Source organism: Labeo rohita, chromosome 24, assembly GCF_022985175.1.
Source record: "Labeo rohita strain BAU-BD-2019 chromosome 24, IGBB_LRoh.1.0, whole genome shotgun sequence".
Taxonomy (NCBI): Eukaryota; Metazoa; Chordata; class Actinopteri; order Cypriniformes; family Cyprinidae; genus Labeo; species Labeo rohita.
In genome coordinates, this window is record NC_066892.1 from 28,944,677 (window position 1) to 28,964,164 (window position 19,488).

At 33.9% G+C, this 19,488-nt stretch overlaps 1 protein-coding gene across 1 annotated transcript in view; it reads right to left on the reverse strand.

The window, feature by feature from the left end:
- Positions 1–19,488, reverse strand: part of stk17a (serine/threonine kinase 17a) — a 45,289-nt gene that overhangs the window by 6,907 nt on the left and 18,894 nt on the right. The window contains exon 2 of the mRNA XM_051097581.1: positions 18,275–18,487. Within this exon, the coding sequence (XP_050953538.1) occupies positions 18,275–18,487 (213 nt within the window). The remainder of the gene's footprint in view (positions 1–18,274; positions 18,488–19,488) is intronic.

The following is a 19,488-nucleotide window of genomic DNA, read 5'->3' on the forward strand; positions in this document are numbered from 1 at the left end:
CAGTATGTCTGTAGAATAGCATATTAAATGCATATATTAAATGCACATTGAACAGTGTTATAAACATCCTGCAAAGTGAAAAACACTCTTAATCCAAGTGTGTGTTAAGCTTGATGTAATGTCAGCACAGGTAGCGGCTCATGTCCTCGGCACGCTCCCTTTCACATGCTGGCAGGCGATAACCAGTTTCCAGCGTTCCTGATCAGACAGCGTGATGAACTCGATTAGACACAGACAGGGAAAGACAGCAGCCTCAGGACAGAGCGCTGAGTGTGTGTGTGTGAGTGTGTGTGTGTGAGAGTTGATGTGAGGATGCAGTCTGGCTTTCAAGGACACAATAAGAAAATAAAGCACAGTTGGATGCTGTGCTGTTTGAGTGGTTCTTACAGGCTCAAGCTCAGGTCTCTATACTGATCCGTCCCAGTATAAAGTACAATGGCCATCCATAGCTAATAGAGCGCAACAGTCGTTCTGGAAGTAAAAATGCCATTCATTTTCTCCATAGGGAAATGATCTTTTTAACAACAACTGATAACCCTTTAAAGACAGACGATACAAAACATTCAAAACATCAGGCTTAAGTGGCTCATATCATTAACGCAGTATCATGTTTATTCAGAGGGTTTACAAATAAGCTCTGTACGCTGGACACCAGTGACGGCGGAGACGTTTGTTAGTGTGGGATTAGACTATAGACGTCCTCGAGTGTCCAAAACATAAGCCTGTGTGCTAATCCTGTTCTCCAGCATCTGAGATGCGCAGACTCACGCTTACTCATTCATACATTTATCTATCTATCTATCTATCTATCTATCTATTTTTTTTTTCTTATAGATGCAAAAAGTATGAATATATAATGTAAAAGTAAATATGTCTTTTGGCTTTAACACAGAAAAAAAACAAAAAAAGTTAAGCTTATAAAAACGTGTTTTTACAAAATGAGAAAGATGCACATTGTTTGAAGAATGTGATGTACTGTATTTTACAGCATTTATGAAATTTCACGCAACTACCAGTAGGGGTCATTACGTTCATAATTTCAGGTTAATTTTTAGTAATTTTTAGCTTTTGCAATTTTTTTTTTTAAATAAATATTACTACATTCATTCATTCCCCAGTTAATTTTTTTTTTTTTTTTAAGTTTAGGTTTTTTTGTTTAGGTTAATGATAATAAACCTGTTTTAATTCAGGTCTTTCATTTTAGGTTTTACTATTTAATTTTAAAATGTAATTTTAATTTCATTTAATTTCATACTACTTGGGTCTTATTTATTTGTTTGTTTATTTGTTTATTTATTTATTTTTCCCCCCAGTTAACTAAATGTTTTTTAAAGTTTTTGTTTAGGTTAATGATAATAAACCTGTTTCAAATCAGGTTTTTATTTTAGGTTTTAATTTATTGTAATTTTACTATTTAATTTTAATTTCGCTTTAAGTTTTAGTAATATTGTTTTTTTTTTTTCTTAAATAAACATTACTACTTGGGTTTTATTTATTTGTTTATTCCCAGTTGACAAAATATTTTTAAAAAGTTTTTGTTTAGGTTAATAATAATAAACCTGTTTTGAACCAGGTGTTTCATTTTAGGTTTTAATTTATTTAAATTTTACTATTTAATTTTTTTTTTTTGGCTTAAAACACTTTTTGTTTTTTTTTTTTTTTTTTTTAAGCAGCAAAGGTTCAGATAAAACATTAAAGTCTTTATTATACTGTAGCTAAATTATAAAATATATTATGATTATATCTATTTTGACTTTCAAAAATATAAAAACGTGAGAGGAATACTTTTTACAGGAATACACTCATTATGAACGCACTAAAAGTTAGGGCTGCATGAGGAAAAAAAAAAAGCCAACAAAAACAATGTTTTTTTTTGTTTGTTTTTTTGTTTTGTTTTTGTAATTAGTGTAAACTACTTTTTTTTTTTTTATCAAAAGCAATTTCATATACCAAATTTTTTTGTCACTTTTCATCCCCAATATTTTTTCAGGTTTTGATTTTTAAATTGCTTAAAACAAACAAACAAACAAAAAAACAGTAAAGATTCAGGTTCTTTTTTTTTAAAACGGCAAAGATTCAGGAAAATAAATTAAAACCTTTATTGTACTGCAACTAAATTATGAAATGTATGAAAATGTCATCTATTTTGACTTTCAAAAAGTCTGTGAAAGGAATAATTTTTACAGGAATGAATGCACAAAGACATCATGTTTTTTTTTTTTTTTTTAAATGTAATTAGTGTAAACTACTTTTTATTTTACCATAGCAATTTCTTATATAGAATTTTTTTTGTTCACTTTTCATCTCCAATTTGTTTTATTGTATTTTTTTGTATTGTTCTATTTCTCCAATTGTATTACATTGTTAGTTTTAGACATTTCTACTTCAACGTTTCTAATTTTCTTTTTAGTTTTACATCTAATATTTACATTTTATTTCAGCATCATTTCATTTTTATTATTTATTTTACTTCACCATGACAACACCGTCATATACAGTCCATATATTCACACAAACCCGATTGTATTCGGTAAAATATAAAGCGACGCTCAGTGTTTATAAAACCATAAACCGGGACGGTCTTATGACCCTCATAACCCGAGCGAGACAGTCTGGAAGGGAAAGTCATTAACACCCGCACAGCTGTAAAACATCGGCTTTCAGAGGCTCTTCTGTCTGCCGTCCTCCAGAGACACGCGAAACCAAAGGCTGCTCTGTGCGCGACCGTAATGAACGTCCAGCGGTGCCAAACCACAGAAATACAGGAGAAACAACTGACATCCAACCAGTGTAGAACTAGGTCATGTTTTGGGGCCGGATGAGGGTACGTCTGAGCGATCACATCACTAATGCAATGCAGGGGACAGTCCACACTAACCCACACACACAGTTTACATGTGAAGCCTGTTCTTGTAGATGGTGTTCCCATTACAGCCCTTCACTACCCATCTATTTCCAGAAGCTTTTCACTGTCAAATGACAAAAGCAACTGAGCCGCTCCGACTAAATCATTACAACATGAAAAGGCTCCTCTGATGGAAGACGCTGTTAAAGGAGGAAGGGTTTGACACTGATCACCGCTGGAGAACCAGCACCGATCAGCCCGTGTGGAGATCACTCATTACAGATTATTATTACTCAGGTTTGCTTGAATATGTTGATGATGACGACTTCAATTAATCTGATATTCCACATCTTGGCCAAACATCTTTCAAAAAAACCTGCAAACGTCAGTTTTTATAAACATACAAAAACCGGTCGGTGCCAATAGCCTCGTGGTTAGCGTCGACATATAGTGCCATTGCGCTGCGGGCGACCCGAGTTCGAATCCTGGTTTGTGGACCTTTCCCGATCCCACCCCCTTCTCTCTCTCCCACTCACTTCCTGTCCAACTTTATTATTATATGGCAAAGCCTAACAACACCCTACTGAAAAAAAAAACAGCAAAACCAGCCTAAGCTGGTTGGCTGCTTTGGCTGGTTTCCCAGGCTAGTTTTAAAGTGGTTTAAAGTGGTTTAGGCCACTTTTTAGCTGGGAGACCTGCTAAAAGACCAGCCAAGCTTAAACCAGCTAAGACTAGACACCACCCTAGGCTGGTTTTAAGCTATTTTTTAGCTGTTTCATACTGAATCAACTGGTTTTAGCTGGTTTACACATGTTAATGCTAATAACATGCTAATAACTTGTTAATCAGGCTAGTAACATGCTAATCATGCTAACAGCATGCTAATAACATGCTAACTATGTTAGAAACAGGCTAGCAATATGCTAGTAACCTGCTAATCATGCTAGAAACATGTTAGCAACATGCTAGTAGCTTGGTAATCAGGCTAGTAACATGTTAATCATGCTACCAACATGCTGGTAACTTGCTAATCATGCTACCAACATGCTAATAACATGCTAGCCATGTTAGAAACAGGTAGCAACATGCTAGTAATTTATTAATCATGTTAGTAACCTGCTAGTAATGCTAACAGCATGCTAATAACATGCTAACCATGTTAGAAACAGGCTAGCGACAAGCTAGTAACTTGGTAATCATGTTAGAAACTTGTTAATCATGCTAGAAACAAGCTAATAACACGCAAATCATGCTAACAACATGCTACTAACTTGCTAATTATGTCAAAAGCATGCTAGGAACATGCTAATCATGCTAACAACATGCTAGTAACTTGCCAATTATGTCAGAAGCACACTAGCAACATGCTAATAACATGCTAATAACACGCTAATCATGTTAAGACAGGCTAACAACATGCTAGTAACTTGCTAATCAGGCTAGAAACAGGCTAGTAAACATCTTAACTATGCTACCAACATACTAGTAACTTGCTAATCATGTTAAAAACATGGTAGTAACTTGAGTTGTCAAAAGGTACCGGGTTCGGTACTTTAGTTACTGAAATTTTAAAAACGTCCATTTCCCGCTCACATTTGAGCGCTGTTGAGCCGATTTTTAAACATCGCTGATTGGTCATAGTGTTCACACGCTCAACAGACATGACTGTGATTGGCTACAATGATAAGCGCTTCATGCTCCTCACTGAGCGCTCACGCATAAGCACAACTGGCGCGTTTGAAAGCCGCGTCTGTCAGCGGATCCGTCTATATGCAGGTGTATTAGGGATCCGCTGACACACGCAGGTTTCAAACTCTCCCATTTAAAATTTCAGTACTAAAAGTACCGAACCCGGTACCTTTTGACAACTCTATTAACAACATGCTAGTAACACCCTAGCAACCAGCCTGAGTACCCTAGCAACTGCACAGCAACACCCTAACAACCACCTTGGGTACTCTAGCAACCACATGGCAACACCTTAACAACCACCCCAGGTACCAAAGCAACTGTGTAAAAACACCCTAGCAATTACCCCGAGTACCCTAGCAACCGCATAGCAACACCCTAGCAACCAGCCTGGGTACCCTAGCAACTGCACAGCAACACCTTAGCAACTGCCCTGGGTACCACAGAAACTGTAATAGACTGTATTGTCTTAAACACATTCAGACTTTAATCTTTCAAACTATTTCAAACTGAAAACTGTCAAACTTTTAAAACCTTTTAAACTTTCTGGCTAGGCTTTTTCAAGCCAACTTTAAGTTTGTCTACGAACTTTACCATCTAGTTATTATTATTACTATTACTCATTTAAATAAGTGAATACTCTGAAACACATGGATGAGAAATAGGTCAGGTCTAAAGGAGCTGTACGGTGAGAAAGCAGGGTGTGAGGCGTCACTGGGTATTCCCCCATACAGCTGAAAACACTCCACTGCACCCACTGCATTCCTCTCTGGCCTGCATCAGCCTCCATTTGGGCTCTGATCTCACACCACGGGAGCTGCAGTCGCTGCAATCTCCTACTGTGTAGGAGGAAACAGCTGAAGAGTGTGAGAACAACAAATATAAACAGCAGATTGTGCACTTGACTACCGATACAGTCAGCATGTGCTGTCAGAGTCTGTTAAAACTGAGTTAACGAAAACATGCTAGAATTTATTTGTATTTTATTTCAGTTAAATATTTCTAGTTTAACTTGATGTACTAAAAACTAAAAATGAAATAAAAATATATAAACTGATTCAAAATATTAACTATAATAGCATCTCAATGCTAAACATTAAAATGACACCAAAATAAAACAAAATGTGCATGTGAATCTCAAATGAAATATGTTGCTGCAAATGAAACACTGTAGAAATGCAGCAAATACTGTAGAACTCATACTGGAACCGATGTAATTCTCTAACTGATCATGGAGTGTGGGAAAAGAAAGTCACCCTAACCAGATTTCAGGCTCTTTTCACACTGTATTAATGATTCAGAAGCACAGCACGCTTCATTATGAGTGTGAAAACCACACTGAGTACTAGCAGCAGTTGTGGATTTAAAGGGACAGTCATCATTTACTCACCCTCATGTAATTTTAAACCTGCATGAGTTTTTTTTCTTCTGTTGATCACAAAAGTAAGTATTTTGAAGAATGATGATAACCAAATAATTGCTGTGGAAGCCAATGGCTACCGCTAACTGTTTGGTCATCAACATTCTTAACAGTATCTCACACGGAAAAGAAACTCATGCAGGTTTGTAAAAACTTGAGTGTGAGTAGATGACAATTTTCATTTCTGGGTGAACTACCCTTTTAACTTGTGTAGAAATTATTTGTGATAAAAGCATCATTTCCATCTGTACAAAAGAGAACAAAATCACCTCTGGGAAATGATTTTCTGGGAAACTGGTGCCGAACATCAATAATAAAACAAAGTTGCTACAAACGAAGAAGCCTTCAGCTCTTTTTTTTCCTATAACAAATGGCTTAGGTCTCATACACAGATAAAATGCAATAAACGCTGTCGTGTTTTTTTGATTTGGGATGCCTGATATTTGGGAGCGCAATCGTGTGACAGTTCTGGGAAGCGATTATACCAAATCATTCTGATGGCAGACTTTGGCTCAGGCATTTCAGAATGACTCAAACTAAATTTGACATGGAGTGCAATGAGATTTGTGCACTGAATACTTCAGCTATCCAGTCATATGACTTTTTCTGTGGTCAAGGAATTTATTTGCTAAATGTGTTTCCATGGCATAAAAGGTCTGTTTGCCTGAATTGAGTGCGTACGTTTATTTTTGCGTGCATTTTACAATTTTATGTGCATTTTTTGAAAAACTGAGGTATAAATTGAACAAAATACTTCAATATGATAAAATGAGTAACTTTATTAGCAACACTTCAAAGTTTGAGAATAAATATTCAAAAAGATCTGCTTTTATTCACTTTACATACATGCATGAATGGACGCATGCATGCATTAATGAATGAATGCATGAATGAACAAACGAATGAATTAATTAATTAATGCATGAATGAACGAATGATTGCATGGATGTATGAATGCATAAATGCACAAATGAATGAATGGATGAATGATTGCATTAATTTATGAATGCATAAATGCACAAATTAATGCATGAATTAATTAATACATGAATGAACGAATTAATGAATGCATGAATGGATGAATAAATGAATTAATGCATGAATGAATGATGAATTCATGATTGCATTAATGCATGAATGCATAAATGCACGAATTAAGTAATGAACAAATGAATTAATGTATGACTGAATGGATGTATGAATGCATGAATAGATGAATGAATGAATTAAATCAATAAATGCTTGAATGTATGACTGAATGGATGTATGAATGCATGAATGAATGTTTGCATGAATGACTGCACAAAATGAATAGACGAATGAATGTATGAATGAATGACTGAATGCATGAATGAAAAAATAAATTTAGAAATGCACAAATGAATGCACAAATTATTAAATGACTGAATGCATAAATGAATTAATGCATGAATGTATGACTGAATGTATGAATGCATGAATGAATGTTTGCATGAATGACTGCACAAAATGAATAGATGAATGAATGAATGAATGAATGAATGCATTAACGAAAGAATAAATAAATTCAGAAATGCACAAATGAATGCACAAATTATTAAATGAATGAATGTATGACTGAATGTATGAATGCACGATTGAATGAATGCATGCACAAATGAATGAATGAATGAATAAATTAATTAATTAATTAATTAATGCAAATTAATAAATGAGTGCATGAATGAATGCATGTTTATGGCTTGAATAGCTCTGCTCTTAACCACTAGAATATGAAAATACAATTTACTGTTCCTTCTGATCACACCACAAAAAAGTGCTGCTCTCCATCAGTACTTTGTCTTGTTTTTCAGTGAAAGTGTCTAAAGACTCTTAAATCAAGATACATTTACTTGAAGAAAAGAATGATATAAAAAAATCTTGTCTTCTGAGAAATATCAAAAATAAAGTGAGTTTGTAATTAAAACAACAGAAAAAAAAAAAAAAAAAAAAAAAAAGAACTTCAAAAGGGTAGGAAAAAAAAAAAAAAAAAAAAAAAAAAAAAAAAGGGGTAAACAATTTTCATTCCCCATTCACAGATATTTGTTCTTGTTTTAAGCACACATTTGTTACTTTGCATGCCACAAATTTAAGACTTTCTGCTCTGATTTATGACTTTTTAAGACCCACATAAACCCTGTTCTTTACATGCATGTGAACACACAAAAAAAGTGAGTTTTGGCATAACTAATTATTCTGCCTTGTCCTGCCTTGGTCAATGAGTCAGCATCAATTTGTTCTTCAAATACATATTTGTGACCCGTCCAAAATGGACATCAAAGCTAGGATATGCCATAGCAGGTGCAGCGAGAAGTCGGTCACTGTAACGCCGCAGGGCTGATGCATTCATTGACGATTGAGCGATTGCTTAAACTAGCGGTGTAGGCAGGGCTTTCCCAACCCTGGCTCTGGGGATTAAATGCATGGAGCGGAGGACGATCCCTCCCTCTCTCTCTGGGCCGTCGGCCACGGTCCGGCCGCTCACGTGCTGCCGCTGAGAGCACTGACATAATGAACTCCCAGCTGGAGCTCTCGGCGCAATGAGGCCACGTTCTTGAGCCCGGCCCGATCGAGCACCCGGGAGCCCCCCGACTCGCCCCAAACAGCCGGCCGGACGCCGCAAAGCATGAATAAGCCCTCTATCATTCCAGCCAGACCCCCATCCAAAACCACATCCCCTCCTTTAAACTGTCCCAGTGCCCCAAAATATCCCTCACCCGAGGGAAGATGGAAAGAAAGGAAAAAGCTGTTGGTTACAACTGGCTCTTTCTGGATTTCACATGCTAGATCAGAGAGAGAGAGAGAGAGAGAGATGCATTACGCTCTACTTCCCCAACATAGAAAGAGCACTAAAACGAGAGCTATTATCATAGTGCTGACAGGGAGAAAAGGGCTAATTTCAAGCACTTTACTCACATCAGCTTCTGCTTTAGCTGCTTTCGTTTCAAGTTTTTGATCTTACCTCTAATAAGAGCTCAACAATAGGCTGAAGTTTAAGATGAGGAAAGCATGGTTGCAATTAAATAATGATGAAAGAGAGATTAAATACTCATGCTGGACCCAAAAAGAATATAATCCTTCCAAAGGGACTTCAGCAAACTTCCAAGAAGCTGCAAAATCATTTAAAATGATTATATATTAAAAAAAAAAAAAAAAAAAAAAAAAAAAAAAAAAAAAAGGACACTACTACAAAGGTTTGGAGTCAGGATTTATTTATTTATTAATACTGTATAAATATTGTAAAAACAGCAATATTGTGAATTATTATACACATTTAAAGTACAAAAAGCACTTTTTTAGTAAGTCTTTGTTTATTTTTTTAATTGTTTAGAACAGTGCTGCTTAATATTTTTGTAAAAACCATGGTATGTTTTTCAGGACTCTTAAAAAAAAAAAAAAAAAAAAAAAAAACAGAATTGATTTTAAAAAAAAAGAAGAAAGAAAGAAAGAAAAGACAAATAAATCTTTTGGAACATTATTACATGTCACTTTTAATCAGTGTATCCTTGCTAAATAAAAACAATAAATAAAGTAAAATAATTATAATTAAATAATTATGAATCAATTATAAAATAAATAAATTATAAATAAGTATAATATTTCAAAATAAATTTTAAAGTATTAGTAAAATGATTAAGTATTAAATTGGTAGCAAAAGCAATTTTTAAAGTAAAAAATAATTTGAAAACCCTTTAAATTGAATGGTGTAAACTCTGAATATTCAATTACCAAAATTGAATTGTTTTAATATATTGTCACTCCACATTTTCATAAAAGTGTCAAGCTTTCAGAATAAAGTACTGTTTTTGATGACGGGGGCCATGGAGGTTTGACATTGTTGGGCTTCGGGCAATTAATTTTGTACACCAAGTCTGACTAATTAGTTTTCACTGTTTACTAAAAGTCTGTATCCATTTATCCAGGCTCACGGTGGCCTTACGTGACCTGTTCGGAGAGGTTTATAGACCCCAGGTGAATTCATCTGGAAAAAATGCTTCTCCTGGTTATTGGGGTCAAAGTTGAACATTTGCTTGAGCAGCAGGTTCTTGGCCTTGTCTTAGGACGCTAATCTGCCGGTGTAATCTATTATCTGCCTAATGGCCCGTCCGACCCCCCGGGGTCCTGGCAAGATGCGCTCAAAGCAGATTTACCGCACCATATGAAGGCAATCAGGAGCTCGACGACAACTGTCGTCTAAAAGAGGCTGTGCATCGCTGCACCAAGTTATTATATTTCATCACTTGCTGATAACAACTCAGTGCCGTTTTTAAAATATGATTCCATCCGTGCGATTTATAAAAGCTGGACGCTCCATACAACAAATCAAAGCAGACAAACGTGTGCGGTCTCAGCCGACCTGCCAATTCGACACAGTTATGCTCGCTCTGCATACACCAACTGCTCTAGTTATTTATATTTATTTGGAAGCGGTTTGACTAATCTACTGCAGATTTAGGCCGTGCTCAGCGTGTTTGACCTAGCGTGCATTACAAATTATATTGAGCCTTGCTGTTAGTGGAATGGGTTCGTATCGACTGCTGAAATTTGCTTGGGTTGTCACGATACCAGAGAGCTTGAACATGTGACAACATGAGCACAAGTGCACTTAAAGTGCACGTGCAGATGAGTCTAATTAAAGCGGTGTGAAAAGAAATTAATAATGTGTAAAGTGAGGAGACAAAACAATCTACTGGAGATGAACTGGGGTACATGCAACTTGCTGAAACAAGCACATAAACATTTGATCAATAGAAAAAATAGTGCAAAACACTGGACGAGGATGAAACTTTCTAACATGCTTGTGTCGACGTCTGTGGTTGTGCACATTATCGAGTAGAATATGATTTGAAGGCATTTGCGTTCATCTGTACTAGGCTTACCATGGCATTTGGTGTTATATGGCGTTCGTCCATGTTATTTTACTTTTTTTTAAAAACAGAAATAAGATTCACAAGTCAGATTTGACTTATCACATGAATAGAGCAAGGAGAGACGATGACAAGATGATGGATTTGCTGTCAAAGCAAAAAGCAAAAGCACCTCTTTGGCAATATTTCTATGTTTAATACACATGCATTAGTCTTTGTTTGTTTTATTGTTGTTATTTTTAATTAAAAAATAATAATGAACCACTAATTAATCATTTGTTTTAAAATAAGGGGGAAATCCAACAATCTTTCATATTTATGTTCAACATGTAAATACGGATCCCTTCACATGATATGCATCAAAAACGCATATCGTTGCCACTAAATAAAACTTGTTTGAGTTGTCAACTCATTCCCTTGTTTGATTAAAATTGTGGCCATGAATTATGAATTAGTTGCTTTGTTTTATTAAATCATGGTCACACTTTAATGAAATCAAAATGAAAATGAATGGCCATGATTTAATAAAACACAGGAACAAATTCTTAATTTTTGCGCAACAATATTTTTTTTGTTGTTGCATGTCTATTCATCACTCATTATTTTTCCTAATCAAATTTCTCTGTTTAATATAAACAAGACTGTCACTGTACTATTTTATTGTTGTGTTTTTCATTAAGAATAACCAGAATTTAGAATTTTTTTTTTTTTTTACAAAAAAACAGAATTAATTAAAAAAAGAAAAGAAAGAAAAAAGACAGGAAGATTTCTTTTGTAACATTATACATGTATTTACTGTCACTTTTAATCAGTGCATCGTTGCTAAATAAAACAATAAATAAAGTAAAATAATTATAATTAAATAATTATAAAATCAATTATAAATAATTATATTTAAAAATTATTTTTAAATATTAAGTATAATTAAGAGGATTAAGTATTAAACTTGTAGCAAATGCAATTTTTAGAGTAAAAAATAATTTTAAAAACCTGTAAATTAATCAGTGTAAACTCTGAAGATTGAACTATTGAAATTGTATTGTTTTAATTATTTATAATGATTTTATTGAATTATTTTAATATATCGTCACTCCACGTTTCCATAAAAGTTTCAAGCTTTCAGAATAAAATACTCACTATAAACTACAGCACAATTTGGACTTTGAAAGTGTGCACAATGTACACACATGCAATGTACACAACATTAGCAAGCGAAACTAATGACAACTGTCTTGCATTCAAAAGTATATGAAAAACTGTAAAATGTTATGCATGCAATAAATTCTGAACAATGTTGGCAAAACTGGCAGAAAACCCCAAGTGATTTTTAACAATGCATTCTGGAAATTCCCCTATTCTTTCATTCGGGCTATGGCTTGCGTGTTCAGAGACAGCTGCGCGTGAAGGCCGGTCGTGTGGGCAGATGATGAGAGATCTGAACTCGGTCCAGCTGAGCACATGCCATTCACTGGTGGGTGAGAGGAAATGAGAGCGACCTCGCTGCTCGTCCAAACCCAGGCGATTGATATAGATCGCCCCGCAGGGAGTCACGGGAGAAAATGGGATCGATCGAATGGGATCACGCATGATCTTCCTCATCATAGTCGATTCTTTCATAGCTTCTCCTTTGCTCTTCCTCAACACGTTTCTTTGCAAACGGAGGCGTCTCGTCAGTTTCCATGGTTGGGAAGAGTCTATGGGCTCTGTGTGTTTGGAGGGGCAGATTAAAATTCCTGCGCTGACCCCTCTCCCCACTGCGAGGGTCAGTCCATTCACGCCGGACACTGGGAACCGGGTCAAGCGGGACAGAGGCAGCTGCGCAGCAACAAACCAACACGGTCCGCTCGCTTTATGCTGCAGGATTTGCATTATATTCCGATGCCAAAGTGCAAATGCTTTGACATACTTAGGGTTTACTGTGAATCCCTACACAAATTAGTTGATCTTTTGAACGATACGAGTGCAGAGCCATAATGAAATAATGCAAATCATCTGCTCCAAATGTTGTTAGTCGATGAATCTATCAAACTCCACATCAAAACAAAACGTCCAACGACGAGGTCGAATCCCATCTGCGCTCATTGTCTGGGACGTTCAAGAGAGGATACGTGTGACCCACTTCATGCCAAATGACATAAACTATCAGTGTGATCAGAGGATGGAAACATTGGCTGAATCGGAGAACACAAGCAGATACTGAAATAAAAGTCTTTATATTTTTTAGTAGTTTTTTTCAGTAACACTAATTTAACAATATGTTGTTTTTCTGCTGATACTTTAGCTGGTTTAGCCCTGTCATGGATAAATAAATATGACACTAAAACCAGTGGAAAGTCCCTTAATGACTGAATAATGAGTGATTCATTGAATCATTCATCAAACGATTCATTCAAAACAGCCAATTCATTTACAAACAAAACAAGTGGCTGACTTCATAAATGGATTATCGACTCATTGACTCATTTGTTCAAAAACAGATTGATTCAGGAACGGAACACGACAGTGTTTCTCTGAGATGCACAAATGTTCTTCTCTGTCTTTGTCCGGAACCATTTTCATTGGCAAAACAGAAAAAAAAAAGACAAAAAGACAATGCTGTCTAAAATGTAACTTAATATTAACTTTGTTTTTTTTTTAAATGTTGTATAAATTAATTTCTCATTCACAGTATATCTTTGTGAAAGGTAGGGCTGGCATTGACAAGATTTAACAGGAAATTAACGACAAAGCCTAAACAACTAAAATTCTATTTCCATTTTTCGGTCATGGATAAATAAATGACACTAAAACCACCAAATGGTGGCGTCAAGACCATTAATGAGTGAATCACTGAATCATTCAAACGATTCATTCCAAACAGCTGATTCATTTAGAAATGAACCAAATGGCTGACTTTATAAATGGATTATTGAATCACTGAGTGAAATGATTAATATTAACTTCATGTTGTTTTGTTTTTTTTCAACTGTTGTAGAAGTTTCTAAATATTATATCTGTGATATATATTGACATTGACAAACTAAATGTTTATGATAGGCAGGGCTGGTATTAACAAGATTTTAGATTTGATTTGATTTGATTTGATTCAACACGGATTCATTTCAAAACACTTCAGGTACATGCCTTTTTATTTATTTTATTTTTTTTAATTGAGAAAAAAAAGTCTAAATGATGTGAATACAGGAAATAAACAACAGAGCCTAAACAATAAAAAACTGGTGTAAAAGTTAATATCACATTTGCAACATATATTTATATAGACAAACAACATGTTTAGGTAGGGCGCTAGCATTGACAAGATTTTAAGATTTGATACTAATTCATTTCTAGATATTTCAGGTTCATGTCAAAAAAAAAAAAAAAAAAAAAAAAAAAAACTCTAAATGAAGTAAATGATACAGGGAATTAACAACACAGCCTGAACAATTAATATTCAATTTCTCTTCTTTTTTTGTCATGGATAAATAATTGACACTAAAACCATCAACTGGTAGCAGCAAGCCCCTTAATGAGTGATTAATAAATGATTCATTGAATCACTCATTCAAATGATTTATTCAAAACAGTCGATTCATTTAGAAACCAAGCAAGTGGCTGACTTTATGAATGGATCGTTGAATCACTGACTCAAATGATTCACTTAGAAACAGATTCATTCAGGAACAGAACACCACAGTGTTTCTCTGTGCATAAATGTTCTGATCTGACTTTGTTTGGAACCATTTTCACTGGTGAAACAGGGAGAAAAAAAACAATATTATGTCTAACATGTAAGTAATTCAATATTAACTTTTTTTAATAAGTTAATATCACATTTGCAATATATATTTATATTGACAAACAACATGTTTGTGATAGGTAGGCCTGGTATTGACAAGATTTAAAAAACAGATTTGATATTGATTTATTAAAATTATTTCAGGTACATCCCAATTGTTTTTAAGAAAAATAAAATCTCTCAATTATGTGTATACAGGAAAATAACAACAGAGCCAATCTGATTCTGTTCATTTTGTCATGGATAAATACTGTAAATGACACCAAAACCACCAATAGCTGGCAGCCCTTAATAAATGTAATTAATTAGTGATTAACTGAATCATTCATCAAACGATTTATTCATAATGGCTGATTCATTTAGAAACTCAGCAAGTGGCTGACTTTAAGAATGGATCAATGACTCAAATGATTCATTCAGAAACAGATTCATTCAGGAACGGAGCACCTCTGTATTTCTCTGAGATGCACAAATGTTCTTCTCTGGCTTTGTTTGAAACTATTTTTTGTTGCCAAAACAAGTTTCTAAATATTATATTTGTGATATATATTGACATTGACAAACTAAATGTTTATGATAGGCAGGGCTGGTATTAACACGATTTTAGATTTGATTTGATTTGATTCAACACTGATTCATTTCAAAACACTTCAGGTACATGCCTTTTTTTTTGTTTTTGTTTTTTTCAATTGAGGAAAAAAAAAAAAAAAAAAAAAGTCTAAATGATGTGAATACAGGAAATAAACAGAGCCTAAACAATAAAAAAAAAAAAAAAAAAAAAAAACTGGTGTAAAAGTTAATATCACATTTGCAACATATATTAATATAGACAAACAACATGTTTGTGATAGGTAGGGCGCTAGCATTGACAAGATTTTAAGATTTGATACTAATTCATTTCTAGATATTTCAGGTTCATGTCAAAAAAAAAAAAAAAAACTCTAAATGAAGTAAATGATACAGGGAATTAACAGCACAGCCTGAACAATTAATATTCAATTTCTCTTTTTTTTTGGCATGGATAAATAATTGACACTAAACCCATCAACTGGTAGCAGCAAGTCCCTTGTGAGTGATTAAATGAGTGATTAATAAATGATTAATAAATGATTAATAAATGCCAAAACAGAAAAAAAAGACAATATTTTGTCCAAATTGTAACTCCCTCAAAATTAACTTCAAGTTTTTTGTATAAGTTAATATCACTATCACTATCAATATTCAGGAAAATGACACTATTGCTGGTCTGAAATTAAACAAAAACCTACACAGGAATATTTTTTTGTTGTCATAACGAATTATAAGGGCTTTCTGGCTATATTCTAATAGGTTTCATCACGCAGCGAATGCTTTTTGACACAATTATGATATTATCATAGACAATAAATATTGCACACCTCTAATGTGTGCAGTGAAGTGGGTGAAGGACTACAGCAGCTGTACAGTAAAGATGATGAGCAACAGAAGAGCCCGGAAATGCTTTGTCCCGTAGCCCAAAGTTCAATGTCAATGTCAGCATTTGGCTGCAAGGGAAACCCAATATGCCAGTGCACATGCAGGCATTACCACAATGACCACAATGTGTGTGTGTGTGTGTGCGTGTGTGTGTGTGAGTGTGTGTGTGCTGAACGTTGCTGGAATAGCGAGAGCTTACTGAGGCATGCTCAGTTTCGCTTTGGGGGGTTTATATGTGGATTAGTGCTCTCTGCTTTTCACTCGCTCTCATTTTCTCGGGTTCGTCTCTTATTTCAACGTCCTACTCATTTACCAGCACTGATCCCCAGGTCTGCGGTCTGAGCTCTGTCTCGATGTACTTCCTTAATTGGATAGGATGGGATTTCACCTCAATATTTAACAGCCTGACGTGATCCTGGACGTTGATTACGGATTAAGTCACGGCACAGTTTACACACAAGCCTCAGAAATCACTAATGTAGTGACCGAATGAGATCCTAACAACACAACAGACTCAATAACCAATGACTTTTGATGTCACCGAGATCAGATGTGCTGAGAAACATCATGTCTGAATATGTACAAGTGCACAAGATGTGAGAGCTAAATTTTTGAGCAGCTTTGATAATCCACAGAGTAAATGTTGTTTGGGTGAACTTCAAGAGCAATTAAAAATTTTTCTTTAAAATAAAATAAAATAAAATAAAATAAAAAATAAATACATGAAATAAAATGAAATTAAATATTTAAATTAAAATTTTTTTTAAGATGTATAAAAAAAAAAATTGGAGTTTGTATGTTTGTATACAACCTTTTAAACTACACATAAGGCAGATTTTATATGAACTTTCTAATGACAAATGTTTCTACTCCAGTTTGTTGTTGAAATGTAACTACTAAAAAGAGGAAGCTTTAAACCGGCGCTTTAAATAACGTTTGTGTCAACGGTGTCGTTTCAGCACTAGGTGGAAACAAGTGACTGTTAAAAATGTATTGGTCATTGATTCATTCATTCAAGAGATTTGTTCAAAAATGCTGATTCATCCAGTAATGGAACAAGTGAAGTATTTATGAGTGAGTCATTGAATCACTCACTCAAACCACTTTTCATAATTTTAATTTTAAAAATTGGTGTTTTAAATATTTTAATATTTTAAATACATATATTAAAATGTTTAATAATTCATTGAAATTAAACACTTTTAAATTGTCTGCAAATACTGAATCCAATAAATAATAAATAAATGCGGTGTTTTGTTGTAAATATATTTTAATATTTTCATTTGATTGCATTTTAAAAGCGTGATTCAATTTTTAAAGTTGTATTAATATATTTCTTTAGACACTATTTTTGTATTAAATTTGAATTAAATCATTAAATACAGAATTAAATAAATAAATAAATGCTATATTTTGTTGTAAATATAATATTTTCATTTGATTACATTTTAAAAGCTTGATTCAAATTTTAGTTGTATTAATTTATTTCTTTAAACACTATTTTTGTATTAAATTTGAATTAAATCTTTAAATACAGAATCAAATAAATAAATAAATAAATAAATAATTTGACAATTAATATTTTGTCACACATTATTTTGTTTAGTTCAGAGACAAAAAAAAAAAAAAAAAATAAAAAATCATTCTCAATCATAATTCTCAATTTATCCAATTTATGCAGCTCTACTGGGCAGAAAATGTATCAGTTTAAGAAAACACCTGTGATTGTGGGATTTAAACTCTTGAAACCTGGCAACCGCAAACATGAACACTACTTTTTACGAATGCAAGATAGAATTAAAACGAAACATTTCAACCAGCAGGCAAATACTGCAGACAATTGTGCTTAATAAAAGAGAAGCAGAAGAAGAAGATTTATCGTGCGTTCTATCTGAACAGAACCAACACTGAACTGACATGAGCAGAATAATGACACTATTGTATTTTAGAGCTACTTTACAGCAGAATCTGAAGAGTCTCCATAAGCTGAGTTTCCATAACTATCATCTCTGAAGCTGCTTTGACATGGTCTGTATTGTATAAAGAGCTATAGAAATAAAAAAGCACAGACTAAAAGATCAACCTTGGGATTTAAGAATCATATTGATTTGCTAAAATGAATGAAAGTACTTCATCCTAGTCCTGATGATAAGCAGGAGAATGAATAAAAATGTGAGTAAATCTGAATGTGTGACACTCACTATTCCAGAACGAGCACCATCTCGCTGGCCGTCTCGTAGACCTCGTGGAGATTGACGACTCGCGGACAGGCCGCCGCCAGCTCCAGCACGCCGATCTCATGAATGATCTCCGTCCTGCAGTCCTGGCCCTTCCTCCTCTTCCTCATGTACTTGGCTGCGTACACTTTCCCTGTGCTCTTCTCCACACACTTCCTCACCACAGCAAACTTACCTCTGACGGGGAGAGAAGACAACAGGAAGAACGCTTGTTAGCAGACAGAATATTTCACAGATATCATATCGAGATCACAATATGATCAATGTCAATAATGACGACAAGCTCTAGACATTTGTACTGGATAGGGATGAATATCACAGCAGAGATAAAGGCGACAGCAGGAATCAATGCATGTGTTTATAGAAGTCTGCGTGTCTCTGTGTGAATGAGCGCGTAGTTTCATCTGATACACAAACACAATACAATAGGACATGAACATGTAAATTTCATCTCTAGAGCTGCTTCAGCAACTTCACAGCATTTACTTTGAGAAAAGCAACAAACACACTGAAACTCACAAGATCTTCACCACAAAACAACAAAATAAAGGTTGTTTAATTATGACTAAAATATGTTCCTAATGTATACTAAATGTACTTTTCATAATAATAATAATAATAATAATAATAATAATAATAATAATAATAATAATGAATGTTTTTGAAATTCTGGTCTTACTATGCACAGTTAATTCATATAAAAAATTATATTATATTATATTATATTATTAAAAATGTCTAAAACAATTGTAATAAAATAATAAAATTAAGGGATTTCATGCATATCAGCATCTTATTTGATAGAAAATAAAAATGCTATGTTTTGTTGTAAATATATTTGAATATTTTTATTTGATTGCATTTTAAAAGCACGATTCAATTTTTTAAGTTGTATTACTTTATTTCTTTAGACACTATTTTTCTATTCAATTTATTGAATTAAATCATTAAATACAGCATCAAATAAATAATGTAAATAATAAATAAATAATATGTAATATTTTCATTTGACTACATTTTAAAAGCAATTTTTAGTTTTAATTTGTTTCTTTAGACACTATTTTTGTAAAAGTTTGAATTAAATCATTAAATGCAGAATCAAACAAATAAATACATGAATAAATGCTGTTTTGTTGTAAATGTATTTTAATATTTTCATTTAATTGCATTTTTAAGGC